The sequence below is a fragment of the Labrus mixtus genome, chromosome 3 (genome assembly GCF_963584025.1).
Source record: "Labrus mixtus chromosome 3, fLabMix1.1, whole genome shotgun sequence".
NCBI classification, from domain to species: Eukaryota; Metazoa; Chordata; class Actinopteri; order Labriformes; family Labridae; genus Labrus; species Labrus mixtus.
The window spans coordinates 14,322,208-14,345,394 of NC_083614.1; the positions used below are offsets into that span (position 1 = coordinate 14,322,208).

At 41.4% G+C, this 23,187-nt stretch overlaps 2 protein-coding genes and 1 long non-coding RNA gene across 3 annotated transcripts; 1 reads left to right on the forward strand and 2 right to left on the reverse strand.

The window, feature by feature from the left end:
• The first annotated feature begins 1,088 nt into the window (after positions 1-1,088).
• Positions 1,089-8,182, forward strand: mydgf (myeloid-derived growth factor). The gene is made up of 6 exons (XM_061032874.1): positions 1,089-1,353; positions 2,615-2,665; positions 2,814-2,875; positions 3,223-3,304; positions 5,603-5,675; positions 7,419-8,182. Exons 1-6 carry the CDS (start codon positions 1,201-1,203, stop codon positions 7,496-7,498), a joined length of 501 nt encoding a protein of 166 aa, XP_060888857.1. The 5' UTR covers positions 1,089-1,200; the 3' UTR covers positions 7,499-8,182.
• LOC132959698 (uncharacterized) lies at positions 4,615-8,837 on the reverse strand. Its single transcript, XR_009667072.1, has 2 exons — positions 8,698-8,837; positions 4,615-5,332 (listed from the first exon to the last, which is right to left on the reverse strand). It is a non-coding gene; the product is annotated as an uncharacterized LOC132959698 (long non-coding RNA).
• Positions 8,838-12,012: 3,175 nt separating this feature from the next.
• On the reverse strand, positions 12,013-18,882 carry LOC132959705 (uncharacterized). Its single transcript, XM_061032890.1, has 2 exons — positions 16,589-18,882; positions 12,013-13,109 (listed from the first exon to the last, which is right to left on the reverse strand). The coding sequence occupies exons 1-2, from the start codon at positions 17,651-17,653 to the stop codon at positions 12,222-12,224; spliced, it is 1,953 nt and encodes a 650-aa protein (XP_060888873.1). The 5' UTR covers positions 17,654-18,882; the 3' UTR covers positions 12,013-12,221.
• Positions 18,883-23,187: the final 4,305 nt, after the last annotated feature.

The following is a 23,187-nucleotide window of genomic DNA, read 5'->3' on the forward strand; positions in this document are numbered from 1 at the left end:
TAACTGAATACCTTTGTTTATTACAGTGTTTTGTGCACTTTGCATACAGCACAGTAAATCAATTAGTTGAGAAATTTTTTCCAATTTCTACAGAAATATTAACATATTGAGTACTTACTTACTTGTTACTTACTTTGTATTACTTTGTAAGTAAATACTGTACATGGCACATTTAATCATAACAAACCCGACAATATAAGCTTAACATTACCAGACAGCTATATGGCCAAAATCCAAACATCAGGTTTAAATCCTGCTTCTATCTGTTTCTACCCCATGTAGCGGTTAAGGAAAGATGAGACTCCACAGTATATAATGCTTGATGTGGTATATTTCTCAATATATATATATGTATATATTTGGACCATGTAATACTAGATCAAAAACACCTTTTCCTTTTGGGACATTTTGTGGTGAACAAATTGTGTCTTGCACTTTGGGATTAGTGGATCATCATCAGTGTATTGCTGTGAACTCAGTCAATCAAACTGTTATTTCCAGGTCAAACACGTACTTCAATGCTCAGTAAAACTCAGATTAATGAACTATTTATTCACTATATCTATATATAACTATATATTTAGTCGTTCATCCCATCTGCCATCAGACTATTTAATCAGACTCTTTAACAACATCACCACCTCATGCTACACACTGTGTGTGTTTTTAATAACAATAACCCTTTCCTGTGTAGTTACTGTGTAATTTTACATTATTGTATTTTTTTATTTAACTGAGGTAACTATGTTTGATTTTTAACTTCTATTTTTATTTTTAATAATTATATTCCCGTCCCCTGTTTTCTTGAGCTGCTGTAATGCACAAATGTCCCCCATGAGGGATCAATAAAGTTTATCTTTATCTTTAAGTCCTATCCTTTTTTAGAGCAGTAACAACACAAAGACTTAAATATTTGCATGAGGGCGACACCATGCGGTCTTCAGTGGTATCTTCACCTTCTGTCGGTCTGCTCCCACTTTTAAACATCAGTATTTGAAACAGTTGATATATGGGATTCATCAACCATGAATGAATATCGTAGAAACATTTAGAGAATAATTTTATTTATTATCTTCTGTTGGATTTTGTCTTCCGTCGTTGGGTTCGTGACACAAACTGTGACGATGACAATACGCGACGGGATTCCTGCTCAACCGGATCGCAAGAAAGTAGCGACACACATCCCAGGAGGAAGCAGAGATGGAGAGCCAAAACCATTGTTGTTCTGTCCACTTCGTCTTTTTGATCATAATGTCGAGTGCAGCATTTGTCCCGGTCTCTGCTGAGGGGACAAAGACGGTGGAGTTCAACGTGAAACCGGGAGGAGTGGTACACACGTTCACCGAGGGGATTGTAAGTCTTATTCAATATTATTCTCTAATCTTACACTGATCAACTCCGACCGCACAAAATGAAAACAGGTGAATCGTCCACTGCAAGTTAAAAGCTAGTTTAAGGTTGATGTTGTTTACTCGATAATTATACAATAATAAATGTAAAACAAGTATTGTTGGTTATACGAGGTTTGTTTCTTCCGGTTAAGATTGCCACAGTTGATATCTCTTTATTGTTATTGTGTCAAAATAATGTTTACAGTCTAGTCTACGCTCAAAAGTGGAAAAACTACATTCCTCTGGTTACCTGTAGTCGCAGCGTGATGACGACACAGCCCGTGAGAGGCTGACACGTCGATGCCATGGTGCCACAACGGCTCCATTCATTGGCTGACAGATCTTTTTGAACAAACTTTAATAACTTTAATAATTTCTTCCTATAATTTCTTCTATATGAAAATCACAAGTAATACGTGAGGGTTTAAGTTCATTATTCATTTTTAATTAATTAATTAGTCAATCATTTGTTCATAAAATAGCATGACAATAACAGATACCCATCAATACAAACCTCGAAGCAGACATTTTGAGAAGCCATAGCTGTAACAAGTGTTACAGTTAGTGTTAATGGTGAATATGTGTGAACTGGCAGTAATATGAGTAAACATTTAAAACTATCAAATATTATGGAAAGGTACGAGCTCCATTGTTATTCTTTTAACTAATCAAGTGAATTTCTGTGTAGAGCACATTTTAAATCAACAGGACTTGAACTTAAGTGCTTTACAGCTGACACAGTGTTAGACACAATAATGAAAGAACATGTATATGGATTTAAATAAAGGGGATAAGAGATAAAGGTTAAGAAAAGCTTAAGAATGATAAAAGAAACCATAAAGATCAAAGCAAATGAATAGTGGAGCGTTCATCAAAAATCAGGTCTGTCTAAACTAAATAGTGTAAGTAATTCTGACTAAACTGTTTAATGTTTAATTCAAAAGTTTTTAATCACTTTTTCCCACTAAACATGATGTACTAGTACAGGACAGCAACCTGACTTGACTGGCAGACACATGTTATTGATTTCTTTACGCAAAACTGCTATTTGCAGAATGCTTGCCTTTTAAAGCTATAAAAGTTTATGTTTTTGCAGATTTACTAGATATAGCTAATTTGATAAAGGAATCAAATCAACACTAATAGTGGTCAGCAGTCTGTTCCCTGAGTGTGGTTAATTAAAAACTCTTCATTAACACTTTGTTACTCTTATCTTATTACAGAGGGAGTATGAATGCTCATTCACATATGCCTCACAAGGGGGAACCAATGAGGTGAGTCTCTCTCTCTCGCTCTCGCTCACTTGCTCTCTCTCTCTCTCTCTCTCTCTCTCTCGCTCACATACTCTCTCCCTTAGGCTGTTGGTATCATATCATTAATTTAAATGCATAAATATCTTCTTCTGTTTGTTTCTTCAAACAGCAATGGCTAATGAGTGTGGGTCTGAGTGACGATGACAAACTGTTTTCCTGCTCTGTGTGGAGGTGAGGCACACACACACACACACACACACACACACACACACACACACACACACACGAACACGAACAGAGGATGCTAAGCTTTCTGTGCAAACACTCCTCTTAAGCTCAGTGACCCTGATGTTCAGCACATCTTCAGTGAGAATCCTCGCCGTCTGTTTCTCTTTCCACTGAGTCACTCTCTGATTTTAGTTAATCATGACAGTCCCAGAAGAGTGGAGAAGAAAAAAAACTACCCAGCAGAGCTCATGGTTTAAATGTATTCATGTCCGACATTGACTTAATAAGCGAATGAATGAATACAAATGAATTAACGTTGCTGACACTTATTTCTTTGTCCTCTCTACCAGGCCCCAGGGGAAATCGTACCTGTTTTTCACTCAGTTCAAAGCTGAACTGAAGGGAACCAAAATTGAATATGCCAATGCATATGTAAGTATAAAAGAACCAGTATACCTTCAACTATGAGATGCAAATGTTTTCTGCCCACACATGAATTTATTTGTATGTTGTCCACTGATCCTAGTATTTACTGGGGGGCGTTTACTTTCAGTTATTGAGGATTTTAGCTTCTTCAACAAGCAAAGTTGATAAATCTTGAGTTTTAGCACCTAAGCCTTTTCCCAAGATGATTTACAGATGAAATATGTTGGACAGCAAAAAAAGCTCATTTGACTTAGCAGCTTTACAAAGACAAACAACAGTAAAGATTTTCCCTCCAGTTTTAAGAACCCTGTCAGTGTTGAGATAAAGCTCCTCATCGTTGATCCGCGAATAATATCTGAGCATAACATTTCCTGTGTGTGCCAAAATCAAAATACACTTGATGAACATCTTTGCATGGCCAGCAAATAATAAGCCTAACACCTACACACATCCAAATACAGCAGCACATAAATCAGGCTCAGGGAGAAGATTAAAGCAGGATGCTTTCTGTCCTGTAGCTTCTTTACTTTGGCAGCATATGTGATCGTGATGTGAGATAAAAAAACAACTCTCTGATCATGTCTTCAGTGAGAGAAGAAAAACACATCACGCTATAACACCGTTTATTTGAACGTAATGGGCCTGAGTCTTTTGTGAATTAAATGTAAAGTTGGGGATTAGATGAGTTAAAAGTTATTATCATTCATGAAATGAATTAGGTACCACTTAGTGATACTTAGTGATTACAACTTATTATGCTCACTGAGCTGTAAAAAGTCAGTACAACAGCAAATAAATGTGTTCTTTAAATTAAGATAGAGCTACCATTTTTCATCAGATTAGTGGTGTGGTTCAAAGTAAATCAAACGATTTTCTACACACATTGCCAGAGACTGAAGTCTCAAAATAATTGTTTTGGTGTTAGCAGAAATATACCTAACCTAGAGATTTTCCTATATGATCAAACAAAGCACAGAAGAGTTGAAAACACTCCAATTTTTAAAGCTGGAATCAAAGAAAGACAATTTTACATGTCAGTTACAAAAATAGTTGTTGGTATTTTTTTTTTAGAATCAGACCGTATGACTCAACAATTACCTGTTCTTACCTGTTTGAACCAACAAAGTATGGACAACTCATTTTTCCCCATCAAAAAATGACCCTCAGCCCTGTTACCATGTTTTCTTTAAAGTTGTAATTTCTCCTGAATAATAAAAAAATGTTTTTTCAATGTTAGTTATTTTGACTCAGCCCCGAAACACAACACAGACTGTTCCTAATATAGACGTTATTTTAGGAAAACTTACGACCAGCAATAAATTAAAAAATATATATATATTTATTTTTTACACTGAAAATACAGACAGTATCATCACATGCACCCCATGTGTATTTATATGAAGCATACATGTATAAAAAACATTTTGACAGGCATGGGCGGGACACCTCCCCTAATCCATGCGGGGGCTGCGGGGGCATATTTTATGGCCCAGTTTTTATTATATAAAGGCTTTTCTACACACAACTAGATATACCTGACATCAGTGCAGAGTGCACCTGACCGAACATTTTGAATAGAACTGAAACACAGATTCACCTGTCATTTGGACCTGGCTTTTGCTTTACTGCACTTATCCTTCTACTACCACTTAAGTCTCCATGGAAACCCATCATCAGCTCCACATGTACCTGTACATTTGAGATCTTTTATCCCTGATTGAGCTCCAGCCCAGCCAGTCACAACTCTGCAAAACTAAAACAGGGACAGACAGTCAGAGGAAGAGAAACTCTTTATTTCTCCTGGAAGTCAAATTTAAAACGTAGTGTCTTTGCTCATAATGTTTCGATGAAGGTTAATGTCTGGACTCTCTCCGAGTTCAGTCACTTAGCCGAGGTCTGCCGTGTCTGATGTGGTCATCTGTGAATCTGTGAAGTGAAGCACACCTTGACACGCCTCCTTCCCCCAGCAAGGACAATCCTGACACTGTCATTAGTGCGAGCACATGTTTCCTCCTCCTGCTCGTTCGCTGTGCCCTGCAAGTCGAAGACACACACACACACACACACAGAAAATAACTTCACTAAATGATTGGACAAAAATAACCTCACACACACGCAAACAAGCGCACCTGCCACCCCCACACAGCATTTCCTTGACCTTGGCAAGACATCCTCCTACTTTCCTCTCCAATTTGTTGCGAAAAATAGCTGTCTCCTGTGCCGCCTCTCATTCTGTTTTGTTTATTTATTTTATTTTTTCTCCCCCCGTTTCCTCCCCCTCCTCTTCACCGCTGCTGTTTCCAGTCGCAGACAGCGGCAGCAGGACAAAGTGACGTGCCTCTGAAACCGGAGGAATTTACTGTAGGAGACTCAACAGGTGAGAAATTGATTGTATTTCCAAGTGTTCAATCGACTCTCTCTCTGCTTGTGATGTCAATCTCTTGCTCCCTCTCTTCCTCGCTTTCCTCACTCGACCTCCCCCCTCACTTCCATTGAGTTGCCAGTTCCCTGCTGATTTCCCTCTTAAGCACATGCTGCAGCTGTGAGTGGGCTGCCATTTGTCCCTGTAGCATTGTTTGTTGTTTTTCAGTTTTCTGCACAGATCCCCACTGTGGCTTCAGTTCCGGACTATGATTAGCAGGATTTGACAAGTCACACAAAACTTTGCTGTAGCATCAGATCAGACGCTACAGAACAGAGGCTTATTGACTCAAATCCCACAGCTAGCACAGACTTAATGATAATCCCTTCCCTGTGAGACCTCAGGAGAACACGTTCTGTTTGGAATGCAGGGAGAGACTCCTTAACATCACTACAGTGGATCAATTCACACTCACAGTGTTTACAATAAGAAGGTTGAAGAACACCACTAGGGGGCACTGTGTCGTTTTTATACATGCTAAACCTGCCAACCTGCTCTACCTATAGGAAGGAGGTGTATTTGCACCTGCAGATGTCTGTAGGTGTCACCTCCTACAGGCAGACAGATTTGCGTGTTTACAATTTTTTTTAATTTGCACCACCTGCAAGCAATGAAAGCCACATCTGTAGATTGTTGTCACATCTGATAGTTGTGTGTATGTGTGTGTATGCACGTGTGTGAGTGGGTTTAAACGCATGTATTAAAGATCTGGAGCAGCTCTTTTCATTTTTAACAGTTTTCCTTGCCTCTGATATGTGTTCTAAATGTAAAACCTTCATGGTTGACAAATTTGGAGTTAAAAAAGACCTTGTCCTTGTTTTCAACTCAAGGTGGTCTGTCAACAGTTTTTTTGTATGTATGAGAAATTGCTTCTCGGGCTGCAGGACATGTTTTTATATTGCAGTACTGTGAGTTGCCACCGGGGACAAAGGGATATAAAGCCTATAGCTATTTAATACATCTATGGTTTGAACATTTTGAAATCTAATCGTTATAAAAAAGTAGCTGTTACCCTTATTTACTGTAGATATGTAAACAGAAAAACACAACACTTACTATCCGTACGTTTGCAAACAAATGAACAGATCGTAGCTGTTTTGATTCATTCATGAACCAAACTTTTCACACCTACAAACATCAGACTGGTTAGCCTTTTTGATGTTATTAACAGTATAACTGGTAGCCGATCCAGAGCCAGCTAGTGAATGCAGCATCCTTATGTAAATGTACCACCAAGTTCATTGTTAAAATACACAATAGAGCAAGACATGCTCTCTATTCAGCAATATATAAAAATAAAAATATATTCTCGTGAACGAAACGGATACATTTTAGATATATTTAATACCTAAAATATAAAAAACAATCAATAGATTGAGTAGATATGAAATTGCAGGTGAACCATTCATTGTATGCAGGTGGCACTAGCATTGAGGTGGCAGCAGCTGTAACTGTTTTGATGGTGCACATCTACATCGGTCAGTCTGATCTGCTGATCTGTTAGTTTCTGTGTCAGTTAGTGCAGATTTGTCTGGGCCTGCAGGTCTCAAACTGCTGGCTCTGCAGCCCTGAAGACGCCTCTTGCTCTCAGATGATGCTGGCTAGTTTCAGGATCACCAGTGAAGCCGTGTGTCCTTGTCTCTGTCTTAAAACTGTCTGTGATGTAAACTCTCTCTCTACTCTCTCTCTAACCTACAGTGACCCACAACGATGGAAAGTTCAGTGCTCAACTCTCCAAGCTGACTGCCATTGGACGGACACGGCATGACGAGCTGTAGATGGTCAGATAACTGACTTTTTTCCAGTGAAGTTTTTGACCAATCAGAGCACCTTGATGAGCTCTGGGAGGAGCCTCTTGGTTTCAGCTCTTTAGTAAATGAAGGGTGGATTTAGGAGAGAGAATTTCTAGGATGACTTGAAAAACATTGAAAGGGATGATTCTGCTATTGCTGCACTTTGTATGTCAGTACATAAACCATCTGCTATGTTTTAATGAAGGATTTATGAGTGAAAACACTTCATGTGATAAAAAAAAATGCAGCAAGGAATCTGTTGAGTATTCCAATTTTTTACTACATAATGTCCTAGTTAAAATTCTGCCATGAGATAAAGTGCTTCCATCGTTGTTTCTTGGAAACTAAAGCTGTGAGATTTACTGAAAATATAGTTCTGATCCGGTGGGGATGTATGTGAATGTGTAGAGGATTGGTGTCTTAGGGCTTGAGAGTATAGATAACATATTTAGAGTAGGGAGGGATTTATCCATCCTATGTAATCCTGAGAAGAAATTGAGTAATCCTCAACAGCGGCATCACACGGGCAAAAAACAATTACATTTTCCTCAATTTCATTCTGCTCTAGACAGCTGTACGCATGCATTTTATCCCATAAATCACCAATTAGTACCACTTTCATGACTTTCTGTGCTGTTTTTGGTCAGAGGGGATACTTGTTATAGAGCAGGTAGCAGACTCACAAAAAAAAACCCAGATTTACTGTAAACTAAAGATTCTCATTGGATATTTGTTGTTGATCCTTTAAATTAGATTCTTCTGGATACAGTGCAGAAGAAGATACACATATGCTCCTTATCTCAGGATATTTCAGTCACTTTGCAATTTTAATAATAACCCAATATAAATCAAACACAAGGCGTGCACAGGCGTTAAGATCAAAGAGTATTTATGGCAAAGAGATGTCATCCCATATTCTGCAGCCCTTTTTCAAACTTTTACTTTCATCTTTCTGTGCCACATGTGTGGATCAGCGAGGATTGTGCAGTTTTCAGAAGTACATCCCTGTGATTACAGGTCCCCCTCCTCTCCCTGATCCCCTATGTGGCGTATAGGATTGCCTTTATCTTCCTTACATTGATCCAACCCTCTTAGATCCACACAAGTGTCCACAAGATGAGTTCTGGGGATTGATTTCAGATTTGAGGATTTTGCTGATTTGATTCTGAGGTGGGATTACTCACAGAGATTCGTACGTTGTTTGGTCTGGGTTTGGATTCTCTCATCTGTCTGGAGAAGTTCTGCTGAGGAGTTGAGGACATGCTCAGTTTGTTCGTCCCTTTGTCAAAGTCGAGGCTCCCTCTGCGATCACAGCAGGAAAAAAACCCACATCCGATTGCTGACCCAGGATAGAAAAAAAACAAACAAACACAAGAAGTGACTTTTTTTGTACATGTTTTCTCTTTCTTCTTTGCTGTCCTGATTCATGCTGAAATGTGATGGATGTTTCAATAAAGACACAATGGCACTATGTCGGAGATAACTCTCTTTTTTTTTTCCTCTCTCGTAATTTCAGTCATGATCTGATTGAACGTCCCACAGCCTCGCTTAAGGGTAACATTAAAAGAGAGGAGAAATTTGAGCACCAGCATAGAGGTATTTCATATTCTGAAGGAAAGTCAAGGCCAGGCCAAAGTGAACATGGTGGAGGTCTTTTTTTGTATGCCCCTGTCATATCTGTCCTAACAAAAAAAATAGCTATTGTAATTCTAGCACTAATGTATTTCTAAATTAAAGTCAGTTTGCATGCTGTAAAAAAAACAGCCAGTTTTCAGCAGACAAATGAGCCTTAAAATGAAACTTTTAACTAACCCTAACCCTATATTAAAATAAACAATGTGAAAAATGTTCTCTGTAATCACTTCAATTAACGTATATTGTCCTCGGATAAACGTTTTCCATGAGATAAAGAGCTTTCATTGTTTCTTGTTAATTTCGGGGGGAATAAGGCTTTACAGTGAGGATCTGCTAAATCCAGCTGCACATATGGGAATGTATAGCATGTTGACCTTTGAGGGCTTATAGAGAAATAGAGTCCAGAGGGATTTATTCATTTCATGTTAAGCCAAGAGTAAATCAGTAATCGTGATTGTCAGGAAATTATTATCTGTTAGTTTGCATTCTCAGATTTTAGAACGAAACATCATTGTTACCATTGCTTTTCTGTATAATCCAACAATGTCTGTTCCTATTGAACACCTGTATTTCATGTCGAGAAAATCCATTTTGTTGTAGCACTGGTAAGAAGAGCAGAGCTGGTAAAAGCTGTGCCAACAAACTCCCACAGATTAAAACATCCTACTGCAAAGATGTGACCATTTTAGACTCTCATTTCCATTTTTGTGGCCTCGTGTAGAAAAGAATTTGACTCTTTGTTCTCAAGCTGGTTGTTCCATTAAGTAACAAGTGTCTCTAGTACAATAGCTCTTTGTTAACGACCTGTTCAGCCCTCCTCCGAGACTCAGAACTGCAGCTATGCTGTCATTGAGACCCTAAACACATATCACAACTGTTTCCATCTGGTACCAGTAAAGATGTTTACTTCAACTTTTTCCCCTATTGTGCCAAAACCAGGAAGTTAGATACACTTGATGCTGCCAAACACTGGCTTACATTAAAATAGCTTGCATGAAAAAGCCTTGATTAGAGACATTTTGAGACTAGCTAGCAAATAGCCTCCAGAGATGGCTGTGTCTTAATGTCAGTCCAACACAAAAGGCTGAAACACCTTAACAACTATTCAGGGAATTGCAATGCAACATTCGAAACAATGTAACTTTGATAGTCTCTGACTCCATCTCTAGTGCCACTGGCAGTAGACCAGATATAAAAACAAATGTGTACTTGTAACCTTGTTGTCACTGGTTATAAGCCTACCAGTTGCAGTCAGTTTAGCTGCAGACATAGCCATGTGTTATGGCATTTAGCATTCATTTTTGAACACCATATATTTGAATACACATTTATGTTGCACCTCTTTGGAAAAGTCTAAACCCTAAGGACAACTTTTGTTCTACCATCAGGTAAGAATTTCATTTCACCCAATAATTTGTAATGACATGACCAACAACCACAGCTACACTGTGCTACATGTTTAAAGCCAATAAGCAATTGTAGCATAATAGCATACCTAGATGGTGAACATCGCTGAGTCATTGTGAGCTTGGTTGCATGCTAATGTAAGCTTTTTCTGCCTCATTTAGCTGCCAGCATTGCTGTTGAGATTTCCAAGTATGAGTACTCGTAATGTAAAAAAAAATCCCACAAAACACAAAACCAACAATTAAATTATCCTGGGGCAACTCACAAATGTTTTAGTGTATCAGAGCGTTTAGCTGTCCAAAACACTGAAAAACCCATAAGCCAACTACATTTCTGCCTTTGATAACATCTTCCTTCATAAACTACAAACACTACAAACATGTGCACTGTATTTTACTTTGCTAGTTTAAGGAATAGACCTCACCTTGATATAGCGACATATCTTTTGGCTATTTTCATATTTCAATATTTCTGTATTGTAACATTTCAGAATAACTTCAGATAGCCAAGATAACGTGCCATCGATTAGAGGTACTGTTTTATTTCAAGGTGTACTAGTAGACTAGTATGTAGATTTGGTAGTTAAATTTGAAAGTTGGAGAAGTGAAACATTTCTATGTTTTATTTTTTTTAAACTAAATACACAAACTTTATTCAAAGGAGAAAAGGGTCCCTGGAACACTGTTTGGAGCCATAAAGCTAACAGGAAAGTTACACTTTCACTGTTGCGGGCCCACCACCATAACTTCTCGCGCAGCATTTTAAACAGTGTTCCAGGGATCACATTTTCCTCTGAGGACATTTTGTGTTTAGAGTTATGAACATATACCACAGAATCTGTAAATTTTCACATTTCTCTACCATACTCCATAGTGCACCTTTAATAATGCTTGGATTGCAGTTACTGCTTTTTCCTATTTCCTTTTGCAACCACCTGCCCCTGATTTCACCCTCTTTGCGTCTCCTGACATTTTGAGGGGAACAGATGGAGATTGTGGCTGGGTCGGTCAAGCCAGAGGCAGCAAAGGAGATGGGATTTCTGTAACACCAGGGGCCCTGTGAAGGGTACGCCAAACGACCAGCTGCCCCCTGTCTCTTGTTCGGTTAACTTCCTATATGGCCTTGCTTAGTTCTTCATATTTTGCAACCTTTTCTGTCTCAAAATCCCTCACAGATCTCCAGGCCTCTCCCCTCCCCTGCTTGCAAATGTAGCCGAGTTCTTGTTAAATCATCCCGACTGTTGACAGCAATTATCCAGCCCAGACAATGCTGACATATGTGACTGGATGTCCCTGTCTCTTGTTATTATGCAATGATTTAAATTTCCTTCATATTCTATCTAGTTAGGCCTTCTCCTTTGCCCTTTCTGTGGGCAATCTGAGGGAATCTGATAGCCTGTGTGCATAGCAAGTTTCTGTTATCCAGACAGATGTTTTATTGCCCTGTGAAGCCTAAGTACTCAAGAGATTTGTATAGGAGGATGTCCGCAGAGCCAAGCTGTTCATCCTGACATACTCACCCCAAGTTACGTCCTGTAACCTTAGAAACTTGGTCTCAGCTCATCTTGACGAGCCTTAAATCACTCTCCACTCTTGCCGACTTGTGGCTGGTTGTTGTGTATATGGCTTCGTCTCGATCAGCCTCCTGCTCCTGCTGCTGCATTGTCTCACACTGTGGTCGAGAGCAGCCTTCTTTTTTCAGGGTACGGGGGAGCTTTGCGGGGCTCCTTAACTTTCTCTGTTGGATCAGAAAGCCTGTGGTGGGGGTACGGCGGTGGCTTGCGACTTCTACGGCATTGTCCTGTCTGTAGTTTAGCCTCTGAGGTTCTGTGAACGGGGCCTGCTGAGGATGCTCGCCTCTCTCTGTCGGTATCAGAAACAGGTTGAGTTTTTAGGTCTGTGGGTGGGCAGATGGATGGAGATTGGACAGATTGGTTGTCGATTTTTGGCGTCTCATATTCCCCAACTTTGTTCTCTATGATGACAGAAGGGTTGTTGATGGAGGGCGGGGGAGGATTTAGAGACACAGTGGAGGGAGGGGAGACCCTGATAGAGGAGAGAGGTACAGGGGAGTGAGGCTGGGAGGAAGGGCTGTTGGAGTGATGGAGGTTTATGGTCAAAGGGGAAAGACCAGGAGTTGGAGGCCTCACAGGAAGGATTCTTTGGGGAGACATGTTAGGGTCATTTGAGGCATGGTTTTGCAGATGAGGAGGGTTTGATGAAGAAAGACTGCGCCCACCTCGTCTGGGAGAAGACCCCAGACTGCAGGTGAAGCGAAGAGTACGACTTGGGCACAGCAGAGCGTTTGGCGGAGATTGGCTCCTGCTGTAACAATGATCTCTCCTGAGGGTGCCAGATGAGACTGACACTCCTGGCTGGTGTTGTCTCCCTGAAGGTCTCTGATTGGTGCTTCCCACCATGACATCGCCAGAGCTGGAACCTGAACCGGAGCTGCAGTCGCTGGAAGGCTTGTCGCTGTCGTCTCCTTCAGTCCTCCACTGCTCCTCCTCATTCAGATCAATGGATGAGGTGAGATAGTCGATCTGATGCACCACCTGGAAAAGAACACACAAGGACAGATTCATTCATTCAGTCTGGGGATGAATTGAAAAAACGGGATTGGAAAATAGGGAGCTGTGCTGATTTCACCCATGAGTATCAGTTTCAAGAGTTGTATAATGTCGTCTGTGGCTCTGAATGGAGCTTTGTTGTTTGAGAAAATGACCCTGCTGATGTCATGATGATGTCATCAGGGTTACCTCAGCTTGGCAGCAGAAACTTCAAGCTTTTGACCGAAAGCTCTAACCGAAATGGTGTTACAAGGATGAGGATGTTTATCAGGCAGGAAATGTCAAACTGACGACTACTTACACTAACTAAAGTTTATGCGCATGAGTATGTAAAGACTGGCGTTGGCTGTATGGATGCATATGTGAATTATGCAGACGTGTAATTTGTCAAGTTGTGAGTGGGAGCTATGTGTATATATCTGCATCATGGACGTGTATAACAAATAATCCCAAAGTGTGTTCATACATGAACCTCACTGCTTCTTTACTAAAGTTTTTCCCTCCTTGTACATTCACATGACACCCACTGTACTCTCTGCTTGTGCACGCATTTTTTATATTTAACTGTTTTGTGTTTTCACAGAATTCTATTGCCCCCTTTGTTTACATATGCATATGTACATTTATATATTTGTAATTTGTTTAGAGTCTTGAGCCGGATGCATCAGAGTTTCGTTCTACTGTTTACTTGTCTGTAGAGTCTAAACGACAATTAGGGAATCTTGAATCTTAAAACCCTTGCATTATGGGAAATGTTGTTTACAGTTATCACCAGTAAGTCTTTTATCTTGCTTTTGCGATAATTCTTTAGGCTATTTAATCACGTTTTCCACGAGTGTCCACAATAAATGAAAGTGCAGTATACCCAAATGCTGCAGTGCCTTTTATGAACACCTAAAAACTACTGAGCCCAAGGTGACATCTGCAAATGTTTGTATTTTGTTCCACGGTCTAAAAGCAAAAACAGTTCAATTTGAATTCATAAATAAAACACATAAAGCAGCAAACTCTCCCCAATGACAGGCTGAAAGTCTGTGGTCGGATGCTCATCAATGTGAGCTGCGAGAGCTATTTAACATTTAAAGCATTCTTTTAATTAATTTTAAGCACAACGTTTGAAAGGAAAAGGAGAAAAAACACGAATCCAAAAGATTTACTTTGTATACACTGCGTTTACATGATCAGCAGCTTAAACCCCCAGTCAGCGCAGGACAGTCCAACAATAATCCAAAAACCCTTCTTTCAATTTCATTAATCTCAAACAAAATACAAGAAAATATAAACACAACCAATCTTACCCCTGTGGCCTCTACAATAACGCTGATGTGAAATGTTAGAGTGATTTTTCTTCTCTGCATTTGCGTGCCTGCATTTATAATATGGAGCACTCCAGATGTTGACTCTTGTAACAGCGCCTTCTGACCAGTTGTGAAGCTCTAATCTTTAAGTGTGTCACACGAGTTACAACCGAGTGCAATAAAAGCTAAGAAGGGTGGCCTTACTACAGGGAATGTGTCAAATTAATTTAGGTTGGTTCCTCTCTGTGCAAAATGAAAAAAACTCTCACTCTTTACAATGAATCATATACAAGTGTACACCTCTGTGAATGCATATTTAAGTGAGCACGGCAAAAGTGTATGCACAAGTCAGATAAACACATTAATGGTCATACAGACAGTCACACAAACTGTACGTCGAACATGGGCTGAACCATTCCGCGCGCCATACACACACACACACACACACACACACACACACACACGAGCACGAGCACGAGCATGCACGCACACACATGCACACACACGGAGACAGGAGAGATTGGAGAAAATTACACTGGGGAAAATGTTTGACCTATCTCTCCACCTGCTCAGTGTGCACAGATAAATCCTCAGCCCTGCTGGAACAGATGAATTATTGTTTTGTTCTGTGTGTTCAACAACATCCTTGCTGATGTCAAAAGATGACCTGGTTTGTCTTTGCTTCTTTTCTTCTTCTTTTTTTTTTTTTTTAAATTGTAGCTCTTTGCGCCAGGCATTTTCCTTTTACTTTGAAGTGCAGCGTGTGTATGCACATGGAGTGACTGAGCAGGTGCTGCTTGTTAATGTCAGAAATCAGAGGAGATAAAAGAGCAGAGGACCCTGTTTTTTTATCTGTGTTTCCCTGGGTGTTTATTAAAAACAGTGTGTATTGACCCCTCGGGTCTTTGCATATGCTGCTGATGTGCAGGCAGCAGTGCAGATCAGTTGATTTAACTCCTTTGGTTTGACTTTGTTTTTGTTTTCCTTGAAGTTGAGTCATAGCACTGTTTTTGAGTGTGTCAAAATCAGATTTATTCTTCTGTTGTATAAGAGGTCTTTAGTGTTGCTTTAATATTTGTATAGTCTGTCTAGAATGCTTTACAGGCTCTTTCCAATTCCTTTTTATAGCAGTGATTGATTTTTAAATATAACTGAGTGTTGCTGCTCATGCAACAGAATGATAAAACAGGGCTTTGAAATAAATATGCGACCAAAGTCTTCTCGGGTGCCTTATCCTTCTTTGATCTGTCGTCTCTGTTGTGAAAATTTGGGATTTTCTATCGCACTGTCTGAAACTCTCCCTCCTCCTCCTCCTCCTCCTCCTCCTCCTCCTCCTCCTACTCCTCCTCCTCCTTCTCTCCCTTCTTTTTGTGTAGCTCATATGCACTTTCATCAATTTTATATTAATGCTGTCACACAAAACCTTCCCAGCGAGGATGATGAGGTTACTAACTCTGGCTTAGCTGCAACCTCGTAGATGCAGATCAAATTGCGAGAGGCAACATTTTACGTGTCACACTCACTGGACGAGGCAGAAATGCTCGGACATAAATGGATTATAAAGAAAGCATCGGACACTATCCAGCTGTGCCTGGAGCGACATCTGTCCATATAGAGAGAGAGAGAGAGAGTGCAGGAGGAGGAGATGTTAGAGGAGGAGAGACAGAGAGAGTGATAGAGTAGAGAGGCATACTGCTTTGCCTGAAGTCACACAGTATCAGATCAGCAACCTCTGAATGCATCATGCAAATGGGGCATATAGCTATTGTCTCAATCACCCCTATGTAAATGTTTGAGTGCGGGTGGTGTAAATGTTTGGTGACAGATGACAGAGGAGAGTTGGAGAAGCAGTTTGCAGACTCTGGATGATTCTTGCAACCCTGCTGCTGACTTTTTAATGCATGTAAAATTCTGCTGAGGAACGTGCAATGTTATCTACAAGCCCTTAAGGTTTAATAGAGTTAGCATGAACATTTCCTGCATGAGGAAACGTGTAAATTAAATGAGGGAGGATGCAGCAACTTTTCTGATTTTGTTCTGAACTGGTCTATGTGATTTTTCTTATCAGTCTGGGAAAGAAAAATGACATTTTTTTTGCAGGCAAAATGGTTAAATAAACACCTTCTTGTTCTGTCAAAAAAAAAAAAAAATACCCGGATACATTACCTCTCTCATCTCCTGCTGTACATCCCTCAATGCTGTAAGAACCTGCTCCAGATTATCCACCACTCGTTTGATCTGTTTTCGAACCACTTTCCTGCTGCAGCCTCCCTCCGTCTTTTGCGACTCCCCTCCATTCTTCTTCCTGTACTGCACCCACGTCTGATTCTGGCCTAGGATCGAGATATGCTCCAAGCTTTGCCTGGCTTTCCTAGGTCGTTGCAGTGTCGTGGTGCAGCCCAGGCCGCTCTGAGGAACCTCAGTGGAGAAGAGGACTCCATTGAGTGGCCTGTGGAAACCCTCCACAGGTGGTTCCCTCAGGTCTCTCTGGCTCTGCGAGTTCCTGCTCTGCTGTTTGATGTAGCTGAAGCTCGAGGTGAAGCCATGCTGCCTCTCTAAGAGCCCCGGCCTGTCTGTGCCAACCCAACTGGAGGAATGCAGGTCTCTGTGGCGGTAAGTGGTGTTGCTGCTGTAGTCCCATAACTTCTTGCTTCTGTCCTCCGTGCCCATCACCACAGGAACTTTACAGTTTTTCTCTTCAGCAGCAGGCGCAGGTGGTGGTCCTACGAGCGGCCCATATTTCCTAACCTTGGTGCTGGCCCTGTCATTCTGCGGCTGAAGGCTTCCACTGTGGTTCCTCGTGGAGCCCTTGCTTGCATCTCGCGGCGCCTCCTCTGGACTGATCTGGGTGCTTGGGTCTGGTTGCAGTTCTGGAGACTGGTTCCACCTTGCAGGACTGTCTTCCCTCTGCTTTCCCAGACTCCCCTGCAGGATGTTGTGCCCCCTAAGCACCACCGGCAGCATCCTCGCCATCCCCACGCCATTACACCGAAGCTCACCCTTCTTGGCTCGGTCCTTCCCCTGGATGGAGAAGAACCCAATGCCTTTGGCTCTCTCCAGAGGGGTCAGGTTGTTGCGGGCCTCCGAGCCAGATTTGAACTGTCCGTTGAGCCCTATGTCTCCGCTTTGGTGGGGTTTCAGACTATTTCGCAGCCAGGGGATGAAGTGAGGGGTGTGGGGTTTGAAGCCTTTCTGCTCCCCCGGCGCTGGAGCTCTGCTGTCAGAGAACATGGTGATGGATGGTGTCCAGCAGCCTCACAGACGGAAGGAGAAAAAGAAGACGAACAGGAGGACTCCTGGGACACAGAGCTTCATCCTCTTTTTCCATGAATCTTCTCCTGTCTTTTTGATGACACTATCTGACTATATTCAGTCTCCTTTTTCCTTCTCTCTCCCTCTCCAAAACTTTTATCTGCTCCTTCCCCTCCTCATTTCAGATCCCACCCACCAACCCGACTCCCCTTCTTCCACTGAAGCCGTTTTCCGAAAAACCAACCTTTCTCTTATCCCTCCGTTTCTTCTTCTCTTCCCACTATCCTTGCTGTTGTTGTGCTCCTGAGCCCCTCATCCCCTCGTTGGGCTGGTCTCGGAGATGCCTTGGAGGGCCTCTCTCTCTTTCTCTCTCTCTCTCGCTCCGTCTTCTCTCTCCGCCTGCCTGCGTCTCACTGGCTCAGAAGCAGTGGAGGCTTCCTGTCTCTACATCTCTCTCTCGCGCGCGCTCTCTCTCTCTCTCTCTCTCTCTCTCTCCCTGTCTCTCTACCACCCCCCTACACTGCGCTGCGCTGCCTCCTCTCCTGGCTCTTTCTTCCTCCCACTCCCTCTCACTGCTCTAACTCCCTTTCTCTATTACCCTCTTCTCTCCCCATCTCTGTCTCTTCTCAGTGCTACTAGCTGCTCTCATCTTGTCGTCCTTTGGCTTTGCAACTCTCCTTACTTTCTTTTCCTCCCTCGTTCTGTCACTCTCCTTTCCCCCCCACCTCCTATGTGCCCGGCAGAGCAGCTGAACTAGTGTTATTAATCCCCCCCGTTAGCCAATGTATACCCACGTGATCCCCCCCTTGCTTCCTTTCTCATCTGATTACTTCTTCCCCGGCTCAGCCCCTCACAATTAAATGCTGCTTAGGAGTCCAAAGGGGGTTTAGAGGGGAGGATGGCAACGGGAAGGGATGGAGGAGAAATAGTAGGGGGGCACATAATTGCGACCCGCAAGATCAGAGATCAGCACCAGTTTGACAGAAACTATAAGCTGCCTGCCTCTAAACAACAGCCTGCCTGGCACGGCTCTCCCCAGATTATTCTAACTGTCAGCAAATAGTGTCCCGTTACATCCCAGTTGTTTTCCCTGTTTTATTTTCTGCCGCATATCCAACTTCCATTTGTTCCAATTATGCGGAGACAGCTGCTATTTTCGGGTTTCTCATTCAAATTCAAATTCTTGGCTGTCTGGATTAGATTTCTTGTGTCTGACAAGCCCAAAAAATGCCTCCTAGGTGTCTATTTTTTCGCAGCCACTGTGGCTGCTTGGATGGGACCCTCCCTGGCAGCATCTGAAATGAAAAGACAGAAACACAGCCACACAAAAAGCCCTGACAGTTTGCTGTCACTCAGCAGTGAGACATTCAAAGCATCTGTCATTCTGTTAGTCAGCATGGCAATGTATTCCTCTGGTAGTGCCCTATGAAAACACAACTTCATTCACTGACATATTTTTTTTACAATACAGGTAGCAGGGGGGTGGAGAGGAAACAGACAGAGGCTCTGTGTAATCTGCAGGTTTTAAGAAGATTCCTGCCTACATGCTGTCAACGCGTAATGACCGCTAGTCTGGATAGAAAAAGCCTATAAAGAGTGGACGTAATGGAGCAGCCACTATTAATCCTTTAGAGGATTGTTCCTCACGGCATGTGAGTGCTCAGAGCTAAAGACTATTTCTGTACAGTGTTTGGGTCGCTTCTGCATTTAGAGATTTAATATATGTGTATGTCAGTGCTTAAAGGTTTCAAAGGATATGATCATTTAAAACTGAAAATGACTTTGAAATAATGTTTTAATCATTTACATTTAATGGAAGAGCATAGTCTCACACAAAAGTAATAAGTTCCCCACGAGTCTGAAAGAAATGATGAACATTTTTTAAAACGTATACAGACAGAACGTGCAAAAAAACTAAAGACATCAGGTTCAATAATAGCTTAACTTAATGTGTAAATGTTGTTCAGTGTTAGTGCATGTTAACCTGAATGTAGAAGAACTTTAACAATAATAATTATATTGACTATTGTGTATATGAAATGACACCTAAAATATATAGAATGAGAGTCTAAATGAATACAATGAAAATCTGAATACATATAAGGTTAGCTGGAATATATGAAATAAAAGTTTGATAATGTGAAATCTAAGCTTCATGAAATTAAAGATGAAATATAAGGAATGTGAATTTAAATATACAATTTTTTGTTGAATATGTGTAGTGTGTTTCTCCCAGAGGTGTGTCACTATTAGTGAGTCTGCACAGAATCTTGTATCAGCAATCCTGAAGAGACAACTGAAGCCCTTGCAAAACGCTTGCACTGTCCAAAGTAATGCTGCTAACCGTATTCTAAACCGTTATATTGATGTCGAGGTTAATCACCATTTTATGAGTGAAAGTCGCTGGCCAGGCAGTTCCTACTCAGCGGGCAAAACCTCCCACCACACAAGAATCTCACTGTTACCTTATTACTTTGTTGAAAGAGTAGATTATGATTCCCCATGAATGTACATATTCCAACTTTCATTTAACATATGTCTTGCTTCTCATATTTAAACATTCATTTAATAAATTCAATTTAATCAAATGTACTTTCCTAATATTAGGACAGTCATCAGATATACTCCCACTTCATATACATCCAGTATACTGTATATAGTTAGGAAACACATTTAAATAATCTCAGAATGAGAAGGCAATTCCCACTTGGTCTTTTTAACATCTGGCAGGTTAAGCTTGAAAAACAAACAAATAAAACAAACAAAAAACACTTTTTCTTCTCTTTCTCTGTGGGTGTGCATGTTATAGACCTTACATTACATCTCTTTAAAAGATGTTTTCCTTATTCCTTATTTCCATTATTCTCATTTTCATCAAATTTAAATACATCTTAGAGGTCCCCAACACATGTCTGTGAAGTTTCTTGTTGTAAATCCATTCTGATCCTGAATTTGATCATGCCTATAAACTGCTCTATCTCGGGCCTGCTCAGAACAGACTGTTTCTGTGTCTGTACCTTTAAATGCAAATGAGCTGTGTCTGACCACACCCCTCTCTGGAAGGGCGTTGGTGGCTCGAGCTCTTGCTTCATGCCATATTGTTAACGGTGAGTAGGCAGACTCAGAGGGCAGAACAAACACCTATTTGTGGGTGTCACCCACCTTGGGGAGGGGTTACTTCCCTTTGTGATGTCATGAAGGGAAAATCTCCAAACAGCCTATTTGAGCAAACGGTTTCTGAATAGTGGAGCAGGGAAAAGATGGAGAGGATGGACTTTTCTCATAATTAGGGGGTTTGTAGACAGACTAGAGACACATAAGTGTTAGAAAAACATAGTAATGCTTATTTTGCATAATATGTGACCTCTAAATCATCCTGCCCCTTTTTGAGGTCCAGGATTAACACGACAGGGAAACACACACTATCATTGCACAAACATTTAAAGTCAATGTGGAATAATAAGTAGCTGTCACAGTCGCTGTCTGTTCGCTTTTTGGCTGGTTAAACACTTAAGTCCTGCTGTTTTTACTCCTTTTTCTATATTAATGTGATGAATGTGAGACTGATGGATGGGTAAAAATGAACTGATACTATTTCAAAGCTGGAAGAAATCTCCTTTACAGTTAGCTGCAGTGTCTCTTATAACTCCTCTAATGCGGGAGGTGTTTTGTCACCATCATAGATTCAGTATGCTTGGAACAGTTGGTGAAAGGGGGAAGCAAACAGAGCATATGGCCTCATTGTAACCTTGTCCGCTGCCTCCTGTAGAGCTCCCTCACTTGTTTTGAGTCCTGTAACAAACTGACGGCCCATCCAGAAGCAGCGGAGCGTTGCATGCTGGGACTCTACAGCTGTATGAATGTGTGTCTGCTGAACTCTGCTCCCACTGCAGGTACAGTTTCCCGGTTAAATTTCTCCGAGCAGACACAGAGAAAAAGAGAGAGAGGACATCGCTGAACACCTTACATAACTCGGCGGAAAAGATAAATGTTAAAGCAAAGCTTTGAAAGCAAAAGGCCCCATGTCTGTCCAAATGTCCTGTGAAAAATGGCCTTTAGCCACAGTGAGAATGAGTTTGGGCATTTGGTAGCTTTCTATAGCCACCTGGACGGCTACAATTTGCAGTTTCTTAGGGATTACTTGTGTTTGCAACAATGAATTTGGCTCTGTTATGACACAAAGTAAAGTTTCCTGAGAACACATTGTTCATTTTTGTGGCATTAAATATGGAAGCGAGCAGATGCTGTCTTCCCTGAAGTGTCCAGTGTCGCGCTGCTGATAATCCTCAGGGCTTCAGCACTGAGTTGTATGTTTATGTGCGCGCTGCAGTGGTTTTGCCGTCGACTCATATATATATTTTTGTGTTGTTTGCTTTTGGATTCCCCTCCCCTTCTCCTCCTTGAACAACACGTCAGTCAGGTGCTCTCCGAGGACTCGAGAGGGAAAGGAAGAGAGAGTGAGGAGCGGGGACACCAAGAAAGAATAAAAGAGAGGCAGAGAAAAGACAGGAAAAAAGAATTTTGAAAGACTTCTAACTTCCAAAGCTGACTGTCATAGATGTGCTTGCCAGAGGGGAGAGCACCTTTAAGCATACTGGATGAGTAACGATGTGGAGGGACTACAAAAGCAAAGTAATACATAATAAGCAGTGCTTGCTCTGCTCTGCTCTGCCAGCTAACCTACATGAGTTTGGTGCCGAGAGAAAATTTGGAAGTGCTTGAAAGGTCAGCAAAGACCTGGTGTAAAAGGCGCTTCTCCTTAAACGCCTTGCACACACTGTAATAAGATTTAGAAAGCACGGATGTAGCTGTTAGATTGAGATGTCGGCCTTGACACGAACATTTCCATAGAAATGATGAACGAAAACAGACAGTGTGGGTGACTAAATCAAAAACGTGACACAATGTTTTGCGTACTGTGACAAACCATGAGTTTATTCGCAGAATAATTCACTTTCAGGTCATCATCAGAGCATAAAACCTGCTTCTTCTTTATATGCTGCAGCATAAATCAACAAATACATATTGTCTTCTGTCGGCAAAGCTGCAATCATTGAAGTAACTGCAATGGTTTCTTCTTTAGTACTACTCATCTTTTGACTGCAATCACAGGGCTTTTTTCTCTCATTAGAGCTAAAAGGCATTTTAAGCAGCTCAGATGATAAAAGAAAGTCTAGAAATATGGCCGTGTGATGTTGTACCAGTGCAGAGAATAGCCTGCTGTTTGAACACAATGCCCTGTGGTTTGTTTTGTTGCACCACCCAGAACTCAAACATTAGGGTGTTTGAGCCCGTATTGACAGGCGGCCAGACTTTGTAGTGTTATGCCAAAACCAACTGCCTGCATCCTTGCAGGAATGGACCGCGTTAATCCGGCTGGGTTTGTCCTTCCTAAAAGGGTTTTACAGCTACGCAGGAGAATTGCTCCTTTGATCCGGGAGAGGAGTCGCATGCTACAATGCCCCAGCTCAACTTTGTTTACTTCAGGTTAGAGGTCCGTAGCATAAATCATT